The sequence below is a fragment of the Centruroides sculpturatus genome, unplaced genomic scaffold (genome assembly GCF_000671375.1).
Source record: "Centruroides sculpturatus isolate CEXI.00-Female unplaced genomic scaffold, Cexi_2.0 scaffold566, whole genome shotgun sequence".
NCBI classification, from domain to species: domain Eukaryota; kingdom Metazoa; phylum Arthropoda; class Arachnida; order Scorpiones; family Buthidae; genus Centruroides; species Centruroides sculpturatus.
In genome coordinates, this window is record NW_019384873.1 from 130,000 (window position 1) to 150,815 (window position 20,816).

At 30.6% G+C, this 20,816-nt stretch overlaps 1 protein-coding gene across 1 annotated transcript in view; it reads right to left on the reverse strand.

Moving 5' to 3' along the window:
• The window catches only part of LOC111630916 (spastin-like), a 112,281-nt gene that overhangs the window by 8,152 nt on the left and 83,313 nt on the right, over positions 1 to 20,816 (reverse strand). The window contains 5 exon segments of the mRNA XM_023375076.1: positions 1,936 to 2,006; positions 8,850 to 8,972; positions 11,851 to 11,930; positions 19,645 to 19,736; positions 19,823 to 19,898. Coding sequence (XP_023230844.1) covers positions 1,936 to 2,006; positions 8,850 to 8,972; positions 11,851 to 11,930; positions 19,645 to 19,736; positions 19,823 to 19,898 — 442 coding nt within the window.

Below are 20,816 nucleotides of genomic sequence, written 5' to 3' on the forward strand. Positions count from 1 at the left end.
TGTGATTTGTAGGAGTTGATGAAGTTGTTTTTGTGTGGATGCATAAAGTTTTATGTCGTCCATGTACATGAGATGTGACAGCGTAAACTGTGTTGTTTTTTCATGTCTGATATTGTAGCCATATTGTGTGTTGTTTAACATGTTGGATAATGGGTTCAGGGCTAGGCAGAGGAATCTCCTTGAAAAACTCCTCACCTAATGAATATTTCGTTTGTTTGTATGAAAGTGTTACTAACCCTGAGATGTAGTGTTGTTCTCCAGTGCTGCATAGTGTTTTGGAAGAATGCAATGAGTGACGAATGAATTTTGTACATGTATAGAATATGTAGCAGCCAACTGTGTGGAACACTGTCGAATGCTTTTCTGTAGTCTATATATAACATGTGTATGTTTCTGTGTTGTTTATGTGCTTGACATAGAATGACTGAATCTATGAGTAACTGTTCTTTGCATTTATTATTATTATTTTATCAATTGTAAAATAATTATTATTAACAAATAAAATATTTTTTAATGTAACAAAATATACAACAGTAAAAACTAAGGAAATACAGTGATAAATTTTAATTGTCATTTCTCCTTAGTATTTTTTTAACAAGTAAATACAGCATCCTGTAATTCAGAATGTCTGACACCCTCTAAAAATCAGGCAATAATCCAGCATGCCACTATTCCACAAACTAGAATTTGTACTATACAGTCTACATTGTATATGTGAAACATGGAAATATAGATAATGTTGTATCAAAAGCAAAATAGCTACCAAAGTTCTAATAGACCATTCAAGTAGTTTCAAATGGTGCATATTGAAATTAAAATGCTTACTGAAATCACAATGACAAATATTTTAAATTATGTTGATGAAGTTCCATAATCATTATATAAAGGATGTTTTAAATGCTAGGTAATTTTAGGTAAGAATGTTTTAAATGCTGAAAAAAATAATTATGTATTATCTGATTAGTAATAATAACAATGATGAAATATTAGCATTATGTTTCAAGGCTGAGTTTTAAGAACAAATACTTCATTTATTAAAAATAATATTCAATGTTAAGGTATCATTCAAGAAAAAGACATAGTAAATATAAAAAATATGGAAGTCTTTTAAGAGAAGGTACCTCTTGATTGAGAAACTTTCTGTTCGTGTGAACAGATGCCAGAAGAAAATATAATTGCCATGCTATTATTGTAAACAGTGATCACTGTGTACAATAGCATGGCAATCCAACCAATAAGCTGATTGACACCAAAATTTGTGTACATGCTATACAAAGAATGCAGAAAAGAATTTTACAAAGAAAAATTTTAGTTCCAAAATTGTCCACTACAGAGTAAATGGTGCTTCAAGTATACTAGCAATTTTTTTTATTGCTAGTATACTTGTATTCACAATTTAGCTTTGTTTACATTCTTCATCTAAGTACCTTAAGGTCTTGATGTCATTGTTAAACCTATCCATATCAGACTTACAAACTGGCAATCATCATACTTCTTTAAAACAGAATAGAAATTTTGTATAACAAAATGTTGCCTTGCTACCAGACAAAAATCTGTTACCTTTGTTAGTATAAAAATTTGGAATATTACACAATGAAAGATCAAAGAATCAAAAATTTACAGAAAAATAAAAATATGCTTTCAAAGTTAAGGATTCATTATAAAAACACAAATACATACAGGATTCACATTTTTCTCATCCTTTCAAGATTTTATCAATCATTCTGCATATAAACATTTCTCATTATAATATTTTCATCATGTTTATTGTTATTGTATTTATAATTATATATGACAATTAGTTTTTTTGGGGGTCACTAAGCTTAATCCATGCAGTCCACTTAGTTTTTTCTTTTGACCAATAAAGATTGATTAATTTATTAATTAAAAAAGTTTTTAAATTCATAATAGAAACTAAAACTTTTATACACTTACCTCTAATTGGTCCTAGAGCAGCATCTTTAGCAAGTGCTGTCAAATCACTACCTGAATATCCTTCAGTTAACCTAATCAATCAAAATAGTTTTATCACTTTTAAAATGTAAAAACAAGAAAGCTATAATCATTAATCTACTTTCCCCATGGCAATACATATATGCACACACCATTCGTGGTTGTTATGGATGGTAAGAAAACTGGACTCATGTGCATTTGAAATGAAACTCATTTAATAAATAAAGTACTCTACCTGAATTATTGGTTTACAAAAAAAATTGGCTCAATTACTGTAACAGGAATCTCCATATATGCCTGAAAGCATTACTCCTCCAAAAAAATCAGAGGCAATAAATTTAAATGCAACCAGCATTTGTATAAAATTACTACTTTGTGGATTCTCCCTTGCAACATACATGTTGGCAACTTGCCTAGGCATCAACATGACGTAAGAAAGGCAAAATCTTGTGGAATTTTGGCCCACTTTTTCTGAAGAACAGTCTTCAGCTGATCTTTTGCTCAGGGTATGCATTTTTGCATCACTTTCTTGAAAACAAGCTAAAGGTCTTTGATTGGATTCAAATCAGAATTTGAAACCCAGTCCAGGACTTGGACTCTATTTTGGCAAAGGCAAGCACTAGTGGAGCATGCAGTATGCAACTTGGTGATATCTTGCTGGAAAATAGCATCTCTCTGCAGCTGAAGATGGGTTATGGAAGGCAACAAATGCTGTTGCAAAATTGCTTAGCATTTTGCAACAGCATTTGTTGCAAAATGCAGCATTGAGCATTGACAATCCCATCATACAAAACCAAATCACCAATGCCAGAATATCAAAACACCCACCACACTTGATACATGCTTGGAAACTTTGACTTCCTGCTTCACACAGTTTTGGATGAGTCCTTCATTTGAACGGCAGATTATGCTATATTCAATATTTTTGTACAGCACTGGAAAGAGTGACTCATTAGACCAAATTATCTTCTGTCATTGAGGTGATCCCTATCCCATGCAAACTACTACTTTTGTTGAACGGACATCAACATAAGCTTTCACTTACTCTTGTACAAACCATAACCCATGTCATGTAACCTGTTGCTAGCAGTTTGTTGAGATACAGGTTGGCTCATTTGTTTGCTCCATAGCTCTGCAGCTTCCACAAATGTAGCAGTACTGTAAGTTCGCCGACTTCCAGGGGGAATCATTAATCCCGCATCAGGATGATCTAGGGTCATTCGCGTGTGGGTGTGGCGGAGGAGACACAGATGACAAGAATCTCACAAAACCTGTTTATTTTAAACATAAAAGTAAACTTACACTAAGGAACAAAAATGTTCTTTATACAATTTGAAGTTCGAATTGATGATGGTATTTCTAATGTTCCTCAAAGGAAGGCCCCGGGGCAATGGCAGGTGTGGAGATTCGTCAGTTGGTGTCGGCGGTCTAAGTCCGTAGTCACAGGTTACAAGTTGGGCACAACCGACGGAAAACTGCTTTTTCGCGTTGACTAACCGTGTGCAGGTGCACCATTTTCGGAAAGTGAAAGTCCTTGATAATCAGGGATTATATCAATCTCCGTTCTTTGTTTTGTTTTCTTCTGATTGGCTCCACGTCCCTTTTTTTCTCGCTCCCCGATTGGTCTCTCGTCTGTCTCTAAGCGAAAGACGATTCCTGTTCGAGTCATCAGAAAGATCCGCTTCAAAGAATCTACTTGACACCATCCGTTATTCTGGATGCAAAATGTTGATGGAACTTTGAAACTTGGGCTCATATTTTACACCATTGTTGTCTAGTCTATGACGTTTTTAAAATTTAACGACACGACGCAATGTCCCTTTTCATCATTAACCTTTCCTCTTTTCAAGATTTCTATGTTCTAATTATTTGCATATGAGCGACTTGTCAAAGGTCCATCTCTACTGGAGGTCATTCGTTTACCATTATTAATCATTTATAATTATTGTGTTCTGTTTACATCAATAGTTTTTTCTCTAGTCACGGTTTCATATGACTAGAACAACTAATTTGATCTTTGATCGGTTTTTAATAACAGACGATTTTTTTTTCTAGTTTTGTTTTAATAAATTTCTAATAATAAATGTTTAATTTCAACTGATTTTTGGAACCTCATAGTACAGCATGACAAGTTGATGCAAAATTCAATCTTACCTGACAGTAGTTATTAGTGATCTGCCATTATTGCAGATTATTGCATTCAAAAATGATAGAACTGATTTCTTTTCAGTGTCTGAGGAGGATTCTGACAGACTGATTCAAACACAATTTCTGAGAATTGCGCTGTACAGCTGCTTCATTTTGTTTTTTCTGGAAAATTTTATAGTGTACTCGCAGTCCTAGCCTCTGTGTTTGAACAATGCAGAGATTACACAAAGTTTCATGATTCCCTTTTGTGAACCGCCGGGGAGGGTGTAGGTCTCCCGATCCGGCAACAGGTTGTTAAACCCTTTCACTGTCAGGATGGATGGAAGAATTCTTTTTCCCGCTGTAACGGGCTTTAATGTTTCGGTCGAGTGGCGGAGGGAGGAGTGCGTCGGTAAGATGACCGGCGATATACGAGTAAAGATGACACCACTTTAACAGGATAACAACGATTTATTAGCTACATAGAGATTACAATAACTAATTTCAAAGGGAAAAATCTGAGTCCCTGAAACGCGAAGGACCGAGAGAGAGTTCACAAAAATTTGTTCCATACCTCTTTATGTTTTTAAATATTCTTGAGGAAAAAGGTTTTGATATCCAACGGGTTGGTAGGATTAGGATAATAATGTTTCTTCAGGACACAATATCGGATAGGACACAGTATATTAATAGGACACCATATTCGTAGGACACAGTTGTAAAAGTGACGGCGGATGAACGACTCCCCTGAGAAGGGGAAGGAAGGGGTTTTTATAAGTTCGGCGTGGGAGAATGGTCATGTGACCAATTGTTGTGAGGTAAAAGGTATGCAGATGGGTCAGAGTTGTTCCCGGGACCAAGGCCAGGACCATGCTAACTATCAACTTAGCAGTTGGAATGTGGGATTAGTTTCGAATTGAACGGATGTTTATGTTGAACATAAACGAAAAGGGTTTTTTTTTCTGTTAGGTTTCACTTTAAGTTAAAGGAAAATTTAATTAGATTTTAAGCAAATATGGGACAATTAATCAACAAATAGTCTACAAAAATTCCGGATTTCACACTTTGTTTGCATATTGCTAACTGAGTAATACACAAAAACAGAAAAAATTTGTATGTCCAGCGAAGCAACGTCTGCCAAATGCTGAGTGCATATAAATTTATTGCTTGTGATTTTTCAAAGGAGTAACACTTTCAGGCATATGTGGAGATGCCTGACAGATTAAGTCAAATTTTTTGTAAACAATAGCTCTCTACTTAAGCTATGGTTACTATTGGAGCTATAGTCTCTGAGCTATGGAGTACTTATTACAATCGTTTACAAAATTAGATTTCACTCAACCCCTTTCTACACTGATACTAAAGAATAAATTGCAAATGGAATGCAGATAAGAATTAAATCAAAATTAAAAAATTCTGTATTACATCTTTAAATTTTAGTAAAGTACACTAATTATAATTATATATTAGTACTTTTACTGTATCCAAATGTAATAAAAATAAATTCCACTGATCCTCTAAATAACAACTAGTAATTTGCTGATCCCAAGAAAAATTGATTGACCCTCTCAGAGGTTGTTAGTGACCAGGTTGGAAACTCTGCTAAAAAATCATTTGCATGCTGCCATTCTCAAGAAGCTTTCATAATAATTATCAAAGGAATAAGATATTATAAGTATAATGTTGTTATACTTGTTAGCTTTAGTGATAAAAGTGAATAGTGATCAACAAAAAAATGAAAATACTAAAATAGCTGCAGAGAACTTATAACGATTTGCATGATAATCAAGTGGAGATAGTATAGAACAAAAGTTGTAATATACTAACTACTTCATAATGAAATATTTAATTAAATTGTTCTTATATTTTATCAAAACAAAATGCTTATCTCAAACAATTGCAAAAGCTGGAACCAAGATAACTAATAATTTACTTAATGTTTTAACACTTCTTTCAGCAGGCCTCTTCAGGTATATATGAGCAGAAAAAATTTGATTGAGCTTCCAAAAGTTTGATAAATTTTTAAAGCAGTCAACGATAGAGTATTCTATTCATTTGGAAAGTTTTAAATTAGCTTTGAACAGTTAATTCAAATTTAGAATTGGATCAAATGAAAAAAGATATACAAAATTAATATATTATAGCTACTTCCTTATCCCTATATCATATATATGTTAAGTAAAGCTTGCTAAGCTTGTGAAAGACTTAATCTGTCTTTACTGTTAATGCAGCCACCAATTCATTCTTTCTTGTAAAAGCAAGAACAAATTGGCTAAGCTTTTAAAAGTACTTTTTGACAAATTGAAACTCAAAATACAGAAGGCCATTGAAATTTACACACAAGAACAAACTGGCAGCTGCATTAACAGTAAAGACAGATTAAGTCTTCCACAGACTTGTCATGCTTTACTTTGTTATAGAAGTTTGACTGTATATGTTAAGTTGCTAAATCTTGAAATAAAAAATTTGCTGTAGGGAAATTGTTATACAGAAATTACAATTTTTGGTAAATAAAGTATTATTTTATTATACAATAGTAATGTAATATAAACAGTGTTTTAATTTTTAGTTAGTTTATATTTATGCTAAAATACTTACAACTTAGTTTAAGTTTATTTTTGTAGAAAGAAATGAATTTTTTGTTGTGCAGAACAATTAAAAATACTTCATAATATGCTTCACACTTATTAAGCACATTGAAAGTGCTTCACTACATTAACGTAAACATAGGTTCTAGCACATTTTCCTATAAGTCTTGCATCATCGTCTATTTCAAAATTGATTTGCAATTTGTTATTATGGTTGATGAACTACTCAGAGGAATTTCAAACTTTACTACAATTTCTTTCTTTTTTGAGCCTTTATCAACTTTCCTCAACATATTAATTTTTAGTAGTATAATGCTTAAGCACTATATTAACAGTTCTTCAAATTCCAACTAAATGACTTATTAAATAAAAATAAATCTCACTAACCTCAAAAATTAAGCAGTTGTCAAAATTATCACCTTTATGACTTTTTCAACATTCATTAATTGTAAATCATTTAGCTATCAATGATAGCATTTGAATCTAATTTCTCTCTCTCCCTTCTTTACAACTGGTAGCCACGAGGACAGATTACATGATGGTTTTAAAGCTAATGTTCATTATATCTCACACCTGGACTGCAGTTTACAAAGGGTTTACAGATTGATACTTGAAATTAAACCTAAATTCGAACGCAACCCAAATAGAGTAATGAACTTTTAATGATCAACGGTCCTTACAAATAAAAAAAAAAGTCATAAGAAATTTAACTTTGTTATTTAGAAGCAATTTTACATATATTTTTGGCTGAAAGAGCTGTGTACAGTGCAAAAATCCATTATTCAGAGAAATTCACTCTGTAGGAGTTTGGCTGTATATGATATAGAGATAAGGAAGTGGCTATAACATAATATACAGTGGAATCAACTTATTATGATTACCTTGAAACTTGCAACTTTTGATAAAAATAACTGGCTGATAACAGAAAATAAAAACTTTTCATTATTGAACTCAATTTATTACAAACAATTACAGTATGAATGTGTACAATTTATATTTATCACAAACTGCACACTTAATATTAATACAACATTATATACTATAGTATACACTATATATATATATATATATATATATACACATATACACACACACACACACACACACACACACTTATAAAAAATATAGCATATATAAATGTATATATATATTTATATATGCTATATTTTTTATAAACAATTATTTTCAACACAACAGATTATAAAATTAAACTAAACAAATCACAACAAGAATGTTCATCCCCAAAGGAGGTACACTTCAAGTAAAAATCTACAATATATGTATTTTCTAAGAATTCTTGTTATGCCCTTACAGTATGTAAAAGATAAAAGATAGTCTTCAATTAAAAGTAAATTTTGAAGAAAAGACCCATTTTGTATAAATTTTCTAAGAATTCTTATCGTTTATACCCAAATGTAATAGTCAAAATTGATAACAATAGTTGGTATGATTATAATAGCAGATTTTTAACTCATTTTATATACAGTGTTTTGGGACTGACTGATTATGATGATAATCGATTGATAGCATTATTCTTGATTAATACACTGAAATTCAGTTATTATAATTTTACATATTACACTGGAATTCAATTATTATAATTTTGTATATCTTTTTTTGTTTGATCCAATTTTGAAATTTGAATGAATTGTTTGAAGTTAATTTAAATCTTTCTGAATGATTAAGATTTAAATTCAAATTTCATTGGACATTCACCAAATGCATAGAATACTCCAATGTTGTTGCCTGATTTAAACTTTCTTCAAACTTTTAGAAGCTCAATTGAATTTTTTTCTGCTCATATACATGAGGAGGGTTGCTGAAGAGACCAAAAAACATTAGTATTATTAAAAAAATAACTGCTGGAAGAAATGTTAAATAATTAGGTAATTATCAAAATGCTATCAATAAGAAAAGAATTTTCAGACAGCTGCCATTAAAAAAAAGCTATCCTGGTTCAATTTATAGCTTCCTCTAAATTCTGAGTTATGTGATAGTAATATTAAAAAGTAATAGCTCTAAAACTATGTCAGCAATTCTGAAAATTATCAAATAATCTAATTTGGCTTATGATTATAATTAATTAATTAAACTTTAAGTTTCAAATTATATATAACTTATACTGTAATTCATATAAATAATAAAATTAATAAGTTTTTTATTTTAAAAAATTTAACTAACTTGGCAAGATGTTTCAAATCTTCATGAGAAAGAGGATTATCTTGTTTTGCAAGAAGTTTCTCCAACAAAACAATACGCGTTTCCCATTCAGGTAAAGTGACATAAACTCGTTTTGTAAACCTCCTAAAATAAATTATTATTACTGTTTTAGAAAATAAATTAACATAACCAATACATTTGACTAAAAATCAAAATACAAACATTTTCAATCTCAGAGATGATCAAACTGCGCATTTCAGAAATGATTTTATTGTCAACAATGTTATTAGACAAATTTTTTAAATTAATTTAATTATTAAATATATCATAGATTAATCAGTTGACAAGACAGTTAACTTGTATTGTATAATTAAAATTTCATAAATTGCAAGAATATATATTTCCAAACTCAATTTTCATTACAATTTTGTTATAAACATGTATTCTCACATCTATTCTAGATTAATTACAAAGTCTATAATAAAATATGAAATTTAACTATTTTATTATTTTAATAACTTGAAAATGCCCATTCCATGTATGTTTAATTTTATATAATTTTAAGCTATATTTTACAATTAAAAAATTTTAAACATGTAAGGTGTCTCCAATCTTTGAGAGAGATTTCACCAGCTGATAGAAAATGATGAATAAAAAAAATGTGTAGGGAAAATTTTTGTATTTATTTATTTGGTTTTGGTTTCTAGTTATGCACAAAAAACTCAATTTTATAAAATATTACTTTTTGAATATCACTGATTTTAGTCAATCAATTCTGATAAATTCTTCTTCTTCTTTTGTTTTGAATGAAGGCATATTTTTCCTTTTGAATAGATTTGTTTATAACCTAGAAAACATGTTTTTTTCTATTAATGAGGTCTTCTACAGATCTTAGAATAAACTAAAAAGCAATCATTAATCTGCTTAACTGCATTTTAAAATTTTCATGACCATCAACCTGAGTCTGGGGCAAAATTTTCAAATTGGTAATACACAAAGCTTTATTATTGCAATTGATTACACATCTTAAAAGAAACAAAAACATTTCACAGTCAGTTTGGTGACCTTGACTGCCCTTGTTTTTTTACCTTGAAAATGTTTTTCTTGCATCATTGTGAAGATCTCAATAAAAACAAAAAAAAATATTCTCATAAATTTTTTTGTTTAGGGTTTTTTTTAGATCCAACTGAACTTAAACCAAAATATTTTTCTACACAAATACAAAACTGAGTTTCTTGCACTTAACTTGAAACCAAGGCTGAATCAAAAAAAGTGGTTGGGGAAAAATGTTGGTTTTCAAATGTTTTCTACCAAAATCAAAAAGTTCTGAGTATTATTACTTTTTAAATAAATGAAAGCATTTATCGTCATTTAGAACAAGTCTACTTCAAAGAAATCTCCTTGAGATATAATAAACTTTTCCCAGCATTTCTGGAGCTGCTGGAAACAGTTCTAAAACTCACATTTTGGAATGGCTTTTAGAGTCCTTGTTACATTTTCTTGTATGACTTCCAAGGCTTTGAAAGTTTTCCCTTCAACATAAGCGAGGTTGCGGCTGACATTTTCAATGCAAAAACGTGTATTTCAGTCATTCAGTGTCACTATCCTATAAGCCTAAAAGTTTGACAATGGCATTTGGAACATCAGTGGAATCATGCTTGATGTTCCAAATGCCATTGTCAAACTTCTAGGCTTACAGGATGGCCGTACTGAATGTCTGACGTACACATTTTTGCATTGAAATGGCCACAACCTCACTACAGTTTTCAGTTTCAGATAAAGGGAAAAGTCAGAGAGAGTCAAATATGGCAAATACAAAGGATGTTTGATCAATGGAACATTCTGTCTGGCCAAATACTGGTTCACAGACAGTGTCATGTGACATGATCCAATGTGTTGAACTGACACTTTGGTGGACTCTTTCAGCAACTTGTAAACCTTTGTGGCCATTTTTCCAAACTTCACAGAACACTTGTCACATGTTCCTGTAGGTCTGACATTTTGGAATGTAACACTGGCATAACAGATAGTATCCCTTCTTCCTGCCACAACACAAGCCACAGAGATGACATTTAATACACAAACAATTAATGTCTAGACCAGCAATGGGCAATCTTTTTACGTGTGCATGCCATAACTGCCTAATCTACAATGCTGATTTCTCTCACATGCCAATGGAAATTTTTGGGAGTATATTATTCTTTTGTCCAGCCTCTAGCAGCTAGATACATGCTCTGAAAAAGCTAGATTTAGTTTTGCTCTCAATAAAACTATTCTAAAGTTGAAATATACAACTAATCATGATGTTGAATATTTACTTTTTAAGGTAAGCCCTGAGTTACATGCCAGAAAACAGTTACAAATTGGCATGTCCATTACTTTTTGGGATTGCCCATCCCTGGTCTAGACCAGGGGGGGTCACCAAACTTCTTTCACAGTGGGACGCATAACTATTTTGTTCAATATAGTATACTGAATAAAGAAAACCAACATATCTATTCACCAATACACAAACACAATTGCTGCAGCAAGCTTGTAATTGATTCTCTTAGGAACTTCATTGCAGATACACAAAAAAGCACTCTGATATCCAAAGTCGCAAAAAGTCGCCAAATTTTTCATTTCACCGATTTTCCTAAAAATTATATTACTATAAAATGCAAAAATCAGATTGGACCAATTTTGGCATTTTTACTTACACTTATTTTAATTTTTTTACATAGTTAGTTCATCTACAATCTATGATATTTCCATATAAATAATTATATTTTAGCTCATTTGTGGCACAGTGCAGCAGCGGCCGGTTCTGACCCGTGGGCCATAGTTTGGTGACCCCTGGTCTAGACTATTGCTGATATTCAACATCTACTCATTAATGCTTTTCATTTTTGTAAAAAAACAATTTTTTGGAACTCATTGATCACACCTTTTAGATATATTTTAATTATACAAATAAAATGTATGATTTCAAATTTATTTTATTATGAAAATTATTCTGTAATTGAAGTTACTAAAAATGTACCTCAAAGCTGCATCATCTAGCTCTTGAGGTCTATTAGTAGCACCCATCACAAGAATTCTTTCTTCTCCATTTGATCTTAACTAAAAACAAAATCAGAAATAATTTCAAAATTGTTAAACAAGTTGCATTAAAATTTTATTTCATAGATTAATTAATTAAAAAAAATTAATCTGAATTTGATTAAACACAAAATGAAAATTAAATATAATGTAAAGGTTTGATCTCCTATTTTTTTACAATTTTATCTACATATAAAAGACATTAAACATTAGTCATTAAAAAACATGAATACACTGAATGAAGCACTCTTAGAATATATCATTTACATTAAAATACCATAATATAAAAATTACAAAACTGTCTGGCTCCAGACAGTTAAGTGATAAAAGATTACAGCCTATCACTTTGGATATCCATGCTTGTGTCTAGATCAGAACCTCAAATTTCATGAATTTCTTTTGATATAAATATCAAGCTCTGTATATATCATCTCATCCTAATCAGGGCTTGATTGTGAAAAACTGAACCTCTATTGTGGACCAGACAACCTATAATGGACATGGATAGAAGATCCTTTTAGTGCATGCAGAGCAGAATGTTTAAAGTTGTTATATGTTATATTATATTGCACTATAAGCAATCTGATAAAAACCAAACTAATAATTTAAATAATTAAAAATTATTACAGTAATATAATTTACATTAAAACAAGCATTTTTCAATACTATGAATATGAAGGTCAGGAAATTGATTATTGTTTGATTACTGTTAAAAATCTATCTATCTGTGGATCCCTAACCCCAGGTTAAGAACTGCTTTAGACTGTTTAGAGTCAACAATCTACTTTTATTTATTTATTTTTATTCTTTTAAGAAATGCAAGAAAATAATAATAATTTTTTATTAGCAATTATCTTAAAATAAAATACTTTTTCTTTATAAAAAAAAAACTAACGAAACAGCATGACTTACAAGATGCAAAATATGTCAAATCATGCAAATGAAGTTCAAGAGAAATTAAAGCAGTCCTTAGAAAATTTGTAGTAGAAAATTAATATTACAGCAATAATTAAAAAAACTTTATGATGAAATGGAATAAAGTCTTGGCTAAGCCTACACACATTAACTTGGAATATTTGCCAAAATGCAGGAAAACTGTGCATTTTAAAAATGAAATTGAAATGATGTTTACTTTGTTTCTGATCAGTTCACTCACTTGTTATATCATTGCCTACTTATGTGGTTATGCACTTGCAGTAAACACAAGTCAGTCTCCTTTACTGAACCATGGTTTCAATTTTAATGAAAAACCAAAACAAAGTTTTAAAAAGAACAGAAAACGAAAATCTATTTCTATTTCAAAATTGTTATCAACATTATTTAATGAGTGAAATTTCATGTCAACTCATTAAAATGAAATATTCACTTTCCCACATGAAAAATTTGCAAATTAATAATCTGCATTTAAAAATATTTTCTGAATTGTCTCAATTAAATAGATAAATAGAATTTGTATCATCATTTTATAAACATTATTTTCCTTATTTTTCGTATTACAGTGATACCTCAGTATACGTCTGCTTTAGAATATGTCCAATTCAGAATACGTCCTGTTTGGACGAAGCAAATTTTGTTCGGTATACGACTTTTGTTCAATATACGACTTAATTCAATTATACGCGCATCGAACAAGTAGCACTATCGGTGTACTAGACCCAGACTAGATGTTCGTGGTGCCATGGTTTATAACTTTGTTAAATTTCTTCCGATTTTAATATGTAAGTAAAATTTTATTATTTTTATTAATCATGAATTGAAAAAGGCAAATGAAAAGCAACAGAAAACTAAAAAATTGACTAAAATCACAATGGAACTGAAAAAAAAAAATTGTTGAGAAATATGAAGGTGGTATGCGTGTTCGAGATTTAACTGTTACATACCATATTCCGAGAATGATGATATCAACAATCGTGAAAAATAAAGACATTATTAAACTTGCTAACATTGCGAAAGAGGTTAAATCAATTTCTAAACAGAGATCGAAGACTTTAGATCATGTTGAGAAATTGCTTTTGCTTTGGATAACTGGAAAACAGTGTGCTGGCAACAGCATATCAGAAGCAATTATTTGCAAGAAAGCTAAGAGATACATGCTGATCTCATGAAAAATCAAGCAGGAACTAGGTAGGAAAGTGAGGTGTTTAAAGTCAGACATTTTTTTTTTACATGAGAATGGATTAATCATTTTTACATTACTTCTTATGATAAAGGTTAGTTTGGTATACGTCCTATTCGGTATAAGTCCAAACACTTGAAACGGATTAAGGTCGTATACCGAGGTTCCACTGTATCTGTAATTTATTATAATATAAAAAAATATTACAATCAGAATATACTTTAAAAATATGGTCATAATTAAAAAAATANCAAATAAATAAATTTAACATTTAATTAAAATAAGTGATTGATTATAAATTTTCATGTAGAATGCAAATAAAACATTTTCATAAAATGCAACTGTGAGGGTCCAGAAATGAGCTGAAACCACACAAAAAAAGGAAAAAAGAAAAGGAAAAAAATTTTTTTTATAAAGCCATTTAAGAAAAGGGTATAAACTTCATGCCCATATAAGGGCATGTTTGATGGAATTGTTAGAAAAGAGAGAGTCTCGGGTTAAAACAATAGATGAATGTAGGTCCTAAGATTGAACATCTTCAATAGGGATCGAGTTGACAGAAGGTGTTGACTCATCCCATGATCTGCGTTCCAATCTCATTACATTTCATAATGCGATGGGACCAATTGGAGAATGGAGGCAAGTCAGCATCGACCTATCAAAATGTTCCATTTGTGTGGCACCATAATCCGAAAAGAAATCACCTCTGAATCTTGGCACTGAACTGGATTGCATCTCAACCTCGAATGGACTTTCTCCTTCCAATGCCCTGGTGCCATTGACTCCTGCAAAAACATCAGAGAACGTTCCTTTTTTGTGACCTTCGTCATCTGGAAAAAGGGACCCAGAAGATTTGGCCTCTGCTGCCCATTAAAAATGTATTATTGTTGTAAGATACTTTTTTGTTTCAATAAACTGGGTAACTGTAACGGGAGAGAGTTGTCTCTATGCCAAATGCTCCCACTCACATTCGAAGTGACTCGGACATTCTGATGTCACATATGGTTTGGCAACCTCACACAACATTATTCATTGACTGTTCAATAACAGCTGGTGTAACATATTCAATGAGTTGTGAAGTCATAGGTTTGAAAGATTTCACTACTTAACAAAGCAGTGATATGAAATAAAAAACTTTGATATTTATTTAAAATTTGTAATATTTGTATATAATGCTACAATTAGTTTAATTCAATTAAGCAGAACTCCCAGATGTTGTTTCCTTGAATTAAGCTCCTGAAAGCTTGTGGAATCAATAGTTATCACCATAAGAAAGACCTTAACTACAGTTGCAGTATTGCTGTTTTTTTTCATAAAACAGCTTCACAAGTAATGTGTATTCTGGCAAAGTGATTGTCATCATAGCTAATAAGAATGACATTCAACAGTAGTGGCCACTTTTTATACCCAGAACTTGGGTACAGCATATATACCTTTTCAAAGGAAACTGCTTTTTCATTGCTTGCAGTGTCAAAACTGCCATATTGGCAGGTTGTTACTAATTTTTACAAAAATGTCTTCCATATCCAGAAATGTCACCATACCAGATTTGGTTGTGTTTAAACTGCTAAGTCTCTCCATAGACAGCACTGAATAGAAATATTTTAATTTCTATCACCAAATATATTAAGATAATTAAAATTATATGATAAAAAAAAATGCTCAAATAATAATTACTTTTTCATTGAGAAATAGTTAAATTTAATAACACCAAATGATGATAAAAGTTTTCAAAGTTGTGTGTTCAGTACGCTAAATTCACGAATTTATAAAACTAATTTTATTTGTGTTTCATTGTTTTGTAATAAACATAACACAAAGTGGCTTTCTGTAAGAATTTCAGAATTTTTGCTAATAAATATGAAAATTTGAATGAATACAGAATATTAACTGTAAATTAAATATTACATTCTTCTTGTTATTTGAATAAAAGAACTCAATATTTTATAATGTTGAAAACTTTTTTAACAAAGCAGGTATATTTACTTGTAAATTGATATTTCAACAAAAGCATAGATTAAAAATCTATGTCAGATTAATAGCAAAGCATTTAACCTGATATTTCAACAAACATCAGGTTTCCTAAAAAATTTTAATAAAAACATTAATGATCAAATTTAAAGAAAAACAAATTTATATAAAGAATAATGTTCTTATAAGAAATGCATACACACATTCATTGACAAAAAAGTTATGCACTCAGATGGAATTGTCAGATTACTGCAAAACTTGGCATACAGCTATGTCTCAGATATGTAAATAATTACAATTGTAATCTGATTGTGTGTCAGATACTTTCACCAGAGTGCCTTAAAACTGCTATTGCAGTATACTATAAAAAGCAGTAAAACTCACTGTGTGTGGTGTTATTAAGCTTTTCCATTCGCGTGCTTTCGACAAATGTATTTCCGTCGTCTTCAGGCGAATAAGATACTTTTATATCGAACATGAATGTTTGAGACAGAGAAGAACACATACAAATTTAAATAAAACAATTTTTTGGACGACATTCAATATGAATCCACTACGTTTTTGAAATATGTACGATGATACGAATGTGAAGCATGGTACTGCTTCCCGTCAGTGATGTGACATGTGATGTAAATTGCTGTTTAATTGTTTCTATAGGGCAATCCATATATTGGGCAGTTCCAGAGTAGGTGCATTGCACGTTTCCAACATTGTTATATATAGCGACGACTCCAGTATAAAGAGTAGTCTTCAGTCGTTGTATGTTCTGAGTATAGTAGACGATTCCTATACAAATGATTGCAGTACCACGGGAAGCAGTACCATGGGAAGCAGTACCACGCATGCGCCGTATTGCATCACATTCGTATCATCGTACGTATTTCAAAAACGTAGCGGATTCATATTGAATGTCATTCAAAAAATCATTTTATTTAAATTTGTATGTGTTCTCCATCTCAAACATTCCCCCCAAAAACCATGGAAGAGAATTGTCTCATTGTGACACAAGAATGAATAACTCCAATGGCATCTTTGTCCAATTAGAAATTTTGATGGTAGAGCAAGATACTAGTTTTTGGACTTAAATTGGCTTGTTTGCTGTTATGTAAGTTAATAAGGATTGCATCCATGAGGTATTTGAATACCTAGCACTAGTTCTTGAGAACAAAGAATTTTTTGCAATAAAATAGTTCTAAATTCTTGCATTCAAATATTCCCATCTTTAGTTGTATTTGTAAAAGAGGGTGAGAGAGCCGTCAGTCATTTAGCTGACTAACTTAGCCCATTTAGATAGGAAACAGAAAGAAGATTCAAAAGAAGGTAAGGTGATAAGCAGCAAGAGGAAGTTAGATAGATAGGAAGGATGAAGGAAGTGCCCATGGGTTCCATGAGTGCCCACAACGCCTCAACATACTAAATAAAACAAAATACGGTTACATGATACAATAATAGCAGGGAAATCCATATAAACTAAATTGCATGACAATATATACAGTACCCATCTTTAGTCGGTATCACTTTGGACTAATTTGGATTAAACCTGGTAATGAAAATGTTTATGTATGTAATAATGATTTCACTACAGAAAACGGAATGTAACTGTGTGATATTTATCTGATGCAATTTACACATTACAAAAAGGAGAAAGAAAGAAAAATAAAATAAAATACTAAAACCTGTTCAAAGAGGAACTTAAATTAGCATAATTATTTGTTTCTATGTTTGTTTGTTATTTGTATAGTATTGCAGTAAAATTTCAAAAATACAGTAAGCAAATGGTTAAAAATATTACAATCAGAATATACTTTAAAAATATGGTCATAATTAAAAAAATAATAATAATAATGAGAAGGTCAGTCAAAAACTCTAAAAGTTTATCATTTTTTCAAAAAATTTGTGCATTTCTTAAATTACAGCATTCTTTTAATTAAAAAGTTTGTACTTGATGCTTACTGTTCTTTCAATTAGTTGTATTTCCTTTGGCATTAGCACAAGGCTGTTGTTGAGAACAAATCACACAGGAACTCTCTTCTTGATGGATAAAGTAGGTTTATTTTCTATAATTTAAAAGGATATGCATTTCGGGCATTATTGTGCTAATTCCAAAGGAAATATAAAAATATTTGTATGTTAAGATATGTTGTGCAGGGTTTTAGACCTCACAGCACATGTTTTTCAACTTTCTTGCATTTAAAATTTTATAAAAAAACATAGCTGAAAAATTTCTAACTTTTCAACCTAGATGACATGCAGTTGACACTATTTTCACTACACAAATACTTTTTGAGAAAACAAAAGCTGGAGTTTGAGAGACCCACATAACTCAGAATACATTAAATTCTGGAAAAATTCATGAGCCTTGCAGGAAAAAATTATGGGCATTGAATGCTGTAACCATTGCTTTAAATGAGTGCAATTTGACAACAGTAATTCAAAATAAATTTACTTTTACAAAAATACCATTCCTTATATTCTCTGCTGCACAATAAAAACAAGAAAGCAACAATGGGACATAGAAGGCATCACATTTCAACATGCAACACAACACGACAAAAATATTTTCATAATGCAAACTTAAAATTGTAAAATTTGTTCACTTCATGACAGTGTTAATGAGGCATCCTGACAAATGTATTTATTTCATTAGTTATAAAGCTAGTAAATTTATACAGTCAATATGATATAATTGCATAAGAAATTTTTCATGGTCCACACATTACTTCTTCAACTGTTTCATTTTCTATACAGAAAACATTCTTGGTTAAACAACTTGCAAAAAATTGATATTTTCTGTAATATTTTAGGAAATATTAATTTTTGAATTAAGTTAATAGATTTTTGTTAACTGTGTGACTAAAAAAAATGAAGGTCAGCATTAACTCTACTGCTACTTTCCTTTCAAAGTCAGGATAGGAAAACTTTATTACTTAATAGTTTTCCTATCCTGACTCTGAAAGAGAACACATTCCTCTCCAATTACAAACAAACCTGATGTCAATCCACAAAACCTGATATAATTTATAGCAAAATGAATTTTGATATCTTTATTTTATTGCTTTATCAATCAAATTACAATAAACCTAAAATACGTATTTTCATCAACCCACAAGTATTTTACATTGTTAGAAAGATGACAAAATACAAAAATAAGGTATAATTCTAGTTTCTGCACAATAAAAATGATAATAAAAACAAAGATTTTTAAATGTACACTCTTTTCTCATTCTTTTTATTCTTAGTAATAAACTGCTAGTGTTAAAAAATTTTGAAAGTAGTTTTTTTAAGAAACTTCAGTTAGAATACATGATAAATAACTTATCTTTTGAAATAAACACTGCAATAGATTTTCTGAAATGTTAATGTTAGGATTTATATAATATTCTATAATTGTCAGTGTACACACATGCACACAGCTAATTATAAAACAGTCTTCCAGTTTCCAAAACAGATTGTTCTATGAATAGATTAACAATGAAGTTAGTGCTATCTATAAGAATTCATATTTTTACAAATGTCTGATTGCAATCTCAACAAAAATTTAAAAATCATTTACATAGAGATAAAAAAATCAATGGCAGAAAATATAGGTAAATCAAGCAATTGTATAATCATCATTTATTTTAGTTAATGTTCAAAAGCAATACTTACACCATCAAATTCCAAAAGAAATTCTGTTTTCAATCTCCTACTTGCTTCATGTTCATTTTCCTTCCTTTCATTTAATAGTGAATCAACTTCATCTAAATCATATATAAAAACAGTAACAATGAATGCTGTTTCAATTTGATTTGCATCAACTAATAATTAATAGTAATTAAATTTTTACCTATAAATACAATGCTAGGTTGAAGTTCCCTGGCAACAGCAAACAAGGCACGAACTAACTTCTCTCCCTCGCCAACCTTAAAAAACAAATTTTGATATAACTTATTGGAAACAAAATGTAATCTCTCAATAATTTTCTAAATAGTATAGAAATTTCATAAAGTAAAAACAACAAATTTATTTATTATTGTAAAATCACTTAAATGTTGTGGTGTTACCACGGTGAATTATTAAAATATAAATATAAAATGTTCACGAGCGCTTTCGGTAACGTATAGTTACCATCTTCAGGTGAAATGAATACTACAGTTTTCTGTATCAGAGTTGTAGCATTTCTTGGAAAAGAAGGCTATTTCCAAGTAAAGTTTTATTATCTTCAGAATCCAGTTAAAAATAAATTATATCCTCAATCGTTCCTTACCAACAAAGAGGACCTAAGAATAGCACATCCCCATTACCATTTCTGGGTCATGCATCACTCAAAATTGTACACTTGTTTAGAAAAAAATGGCTACATGCTACCGCTATCCACGCAGCCAACATTAAGAAGATTGCTAACTAATGACAGAGACCCCATCGATATGAAAGAGAAATCGGGAGTTTATCTTATTCCATTACAACATAATGGACCTGGAGAAGATACTTATTATATAGGAGCGACTGCTAGACTATCATCATGCATCTCAGAACATCAGGATGACATCAGTAATAACCGGCCATCAACGGAATTAGCCAGAAAAATCCTTGATCAAGACTACCGGCTGGCTTGGGACCAAATGAAACTACTGAAAAGATGCAATAATCATATTTGTGAAAACCTATATATTTCAACGCTTTCACCATGTAATACCACAACTCTGGAAATGTCTAAAACATGGACTACTTTATTTAAACGTTACAAATTAGATTGCTAGAGCTACATGGTCGCATAGCAACCATAGTTTGCAAATTTTTATAATATTCCATTCCATTTCAAAACATTTTCGAACTGCAAG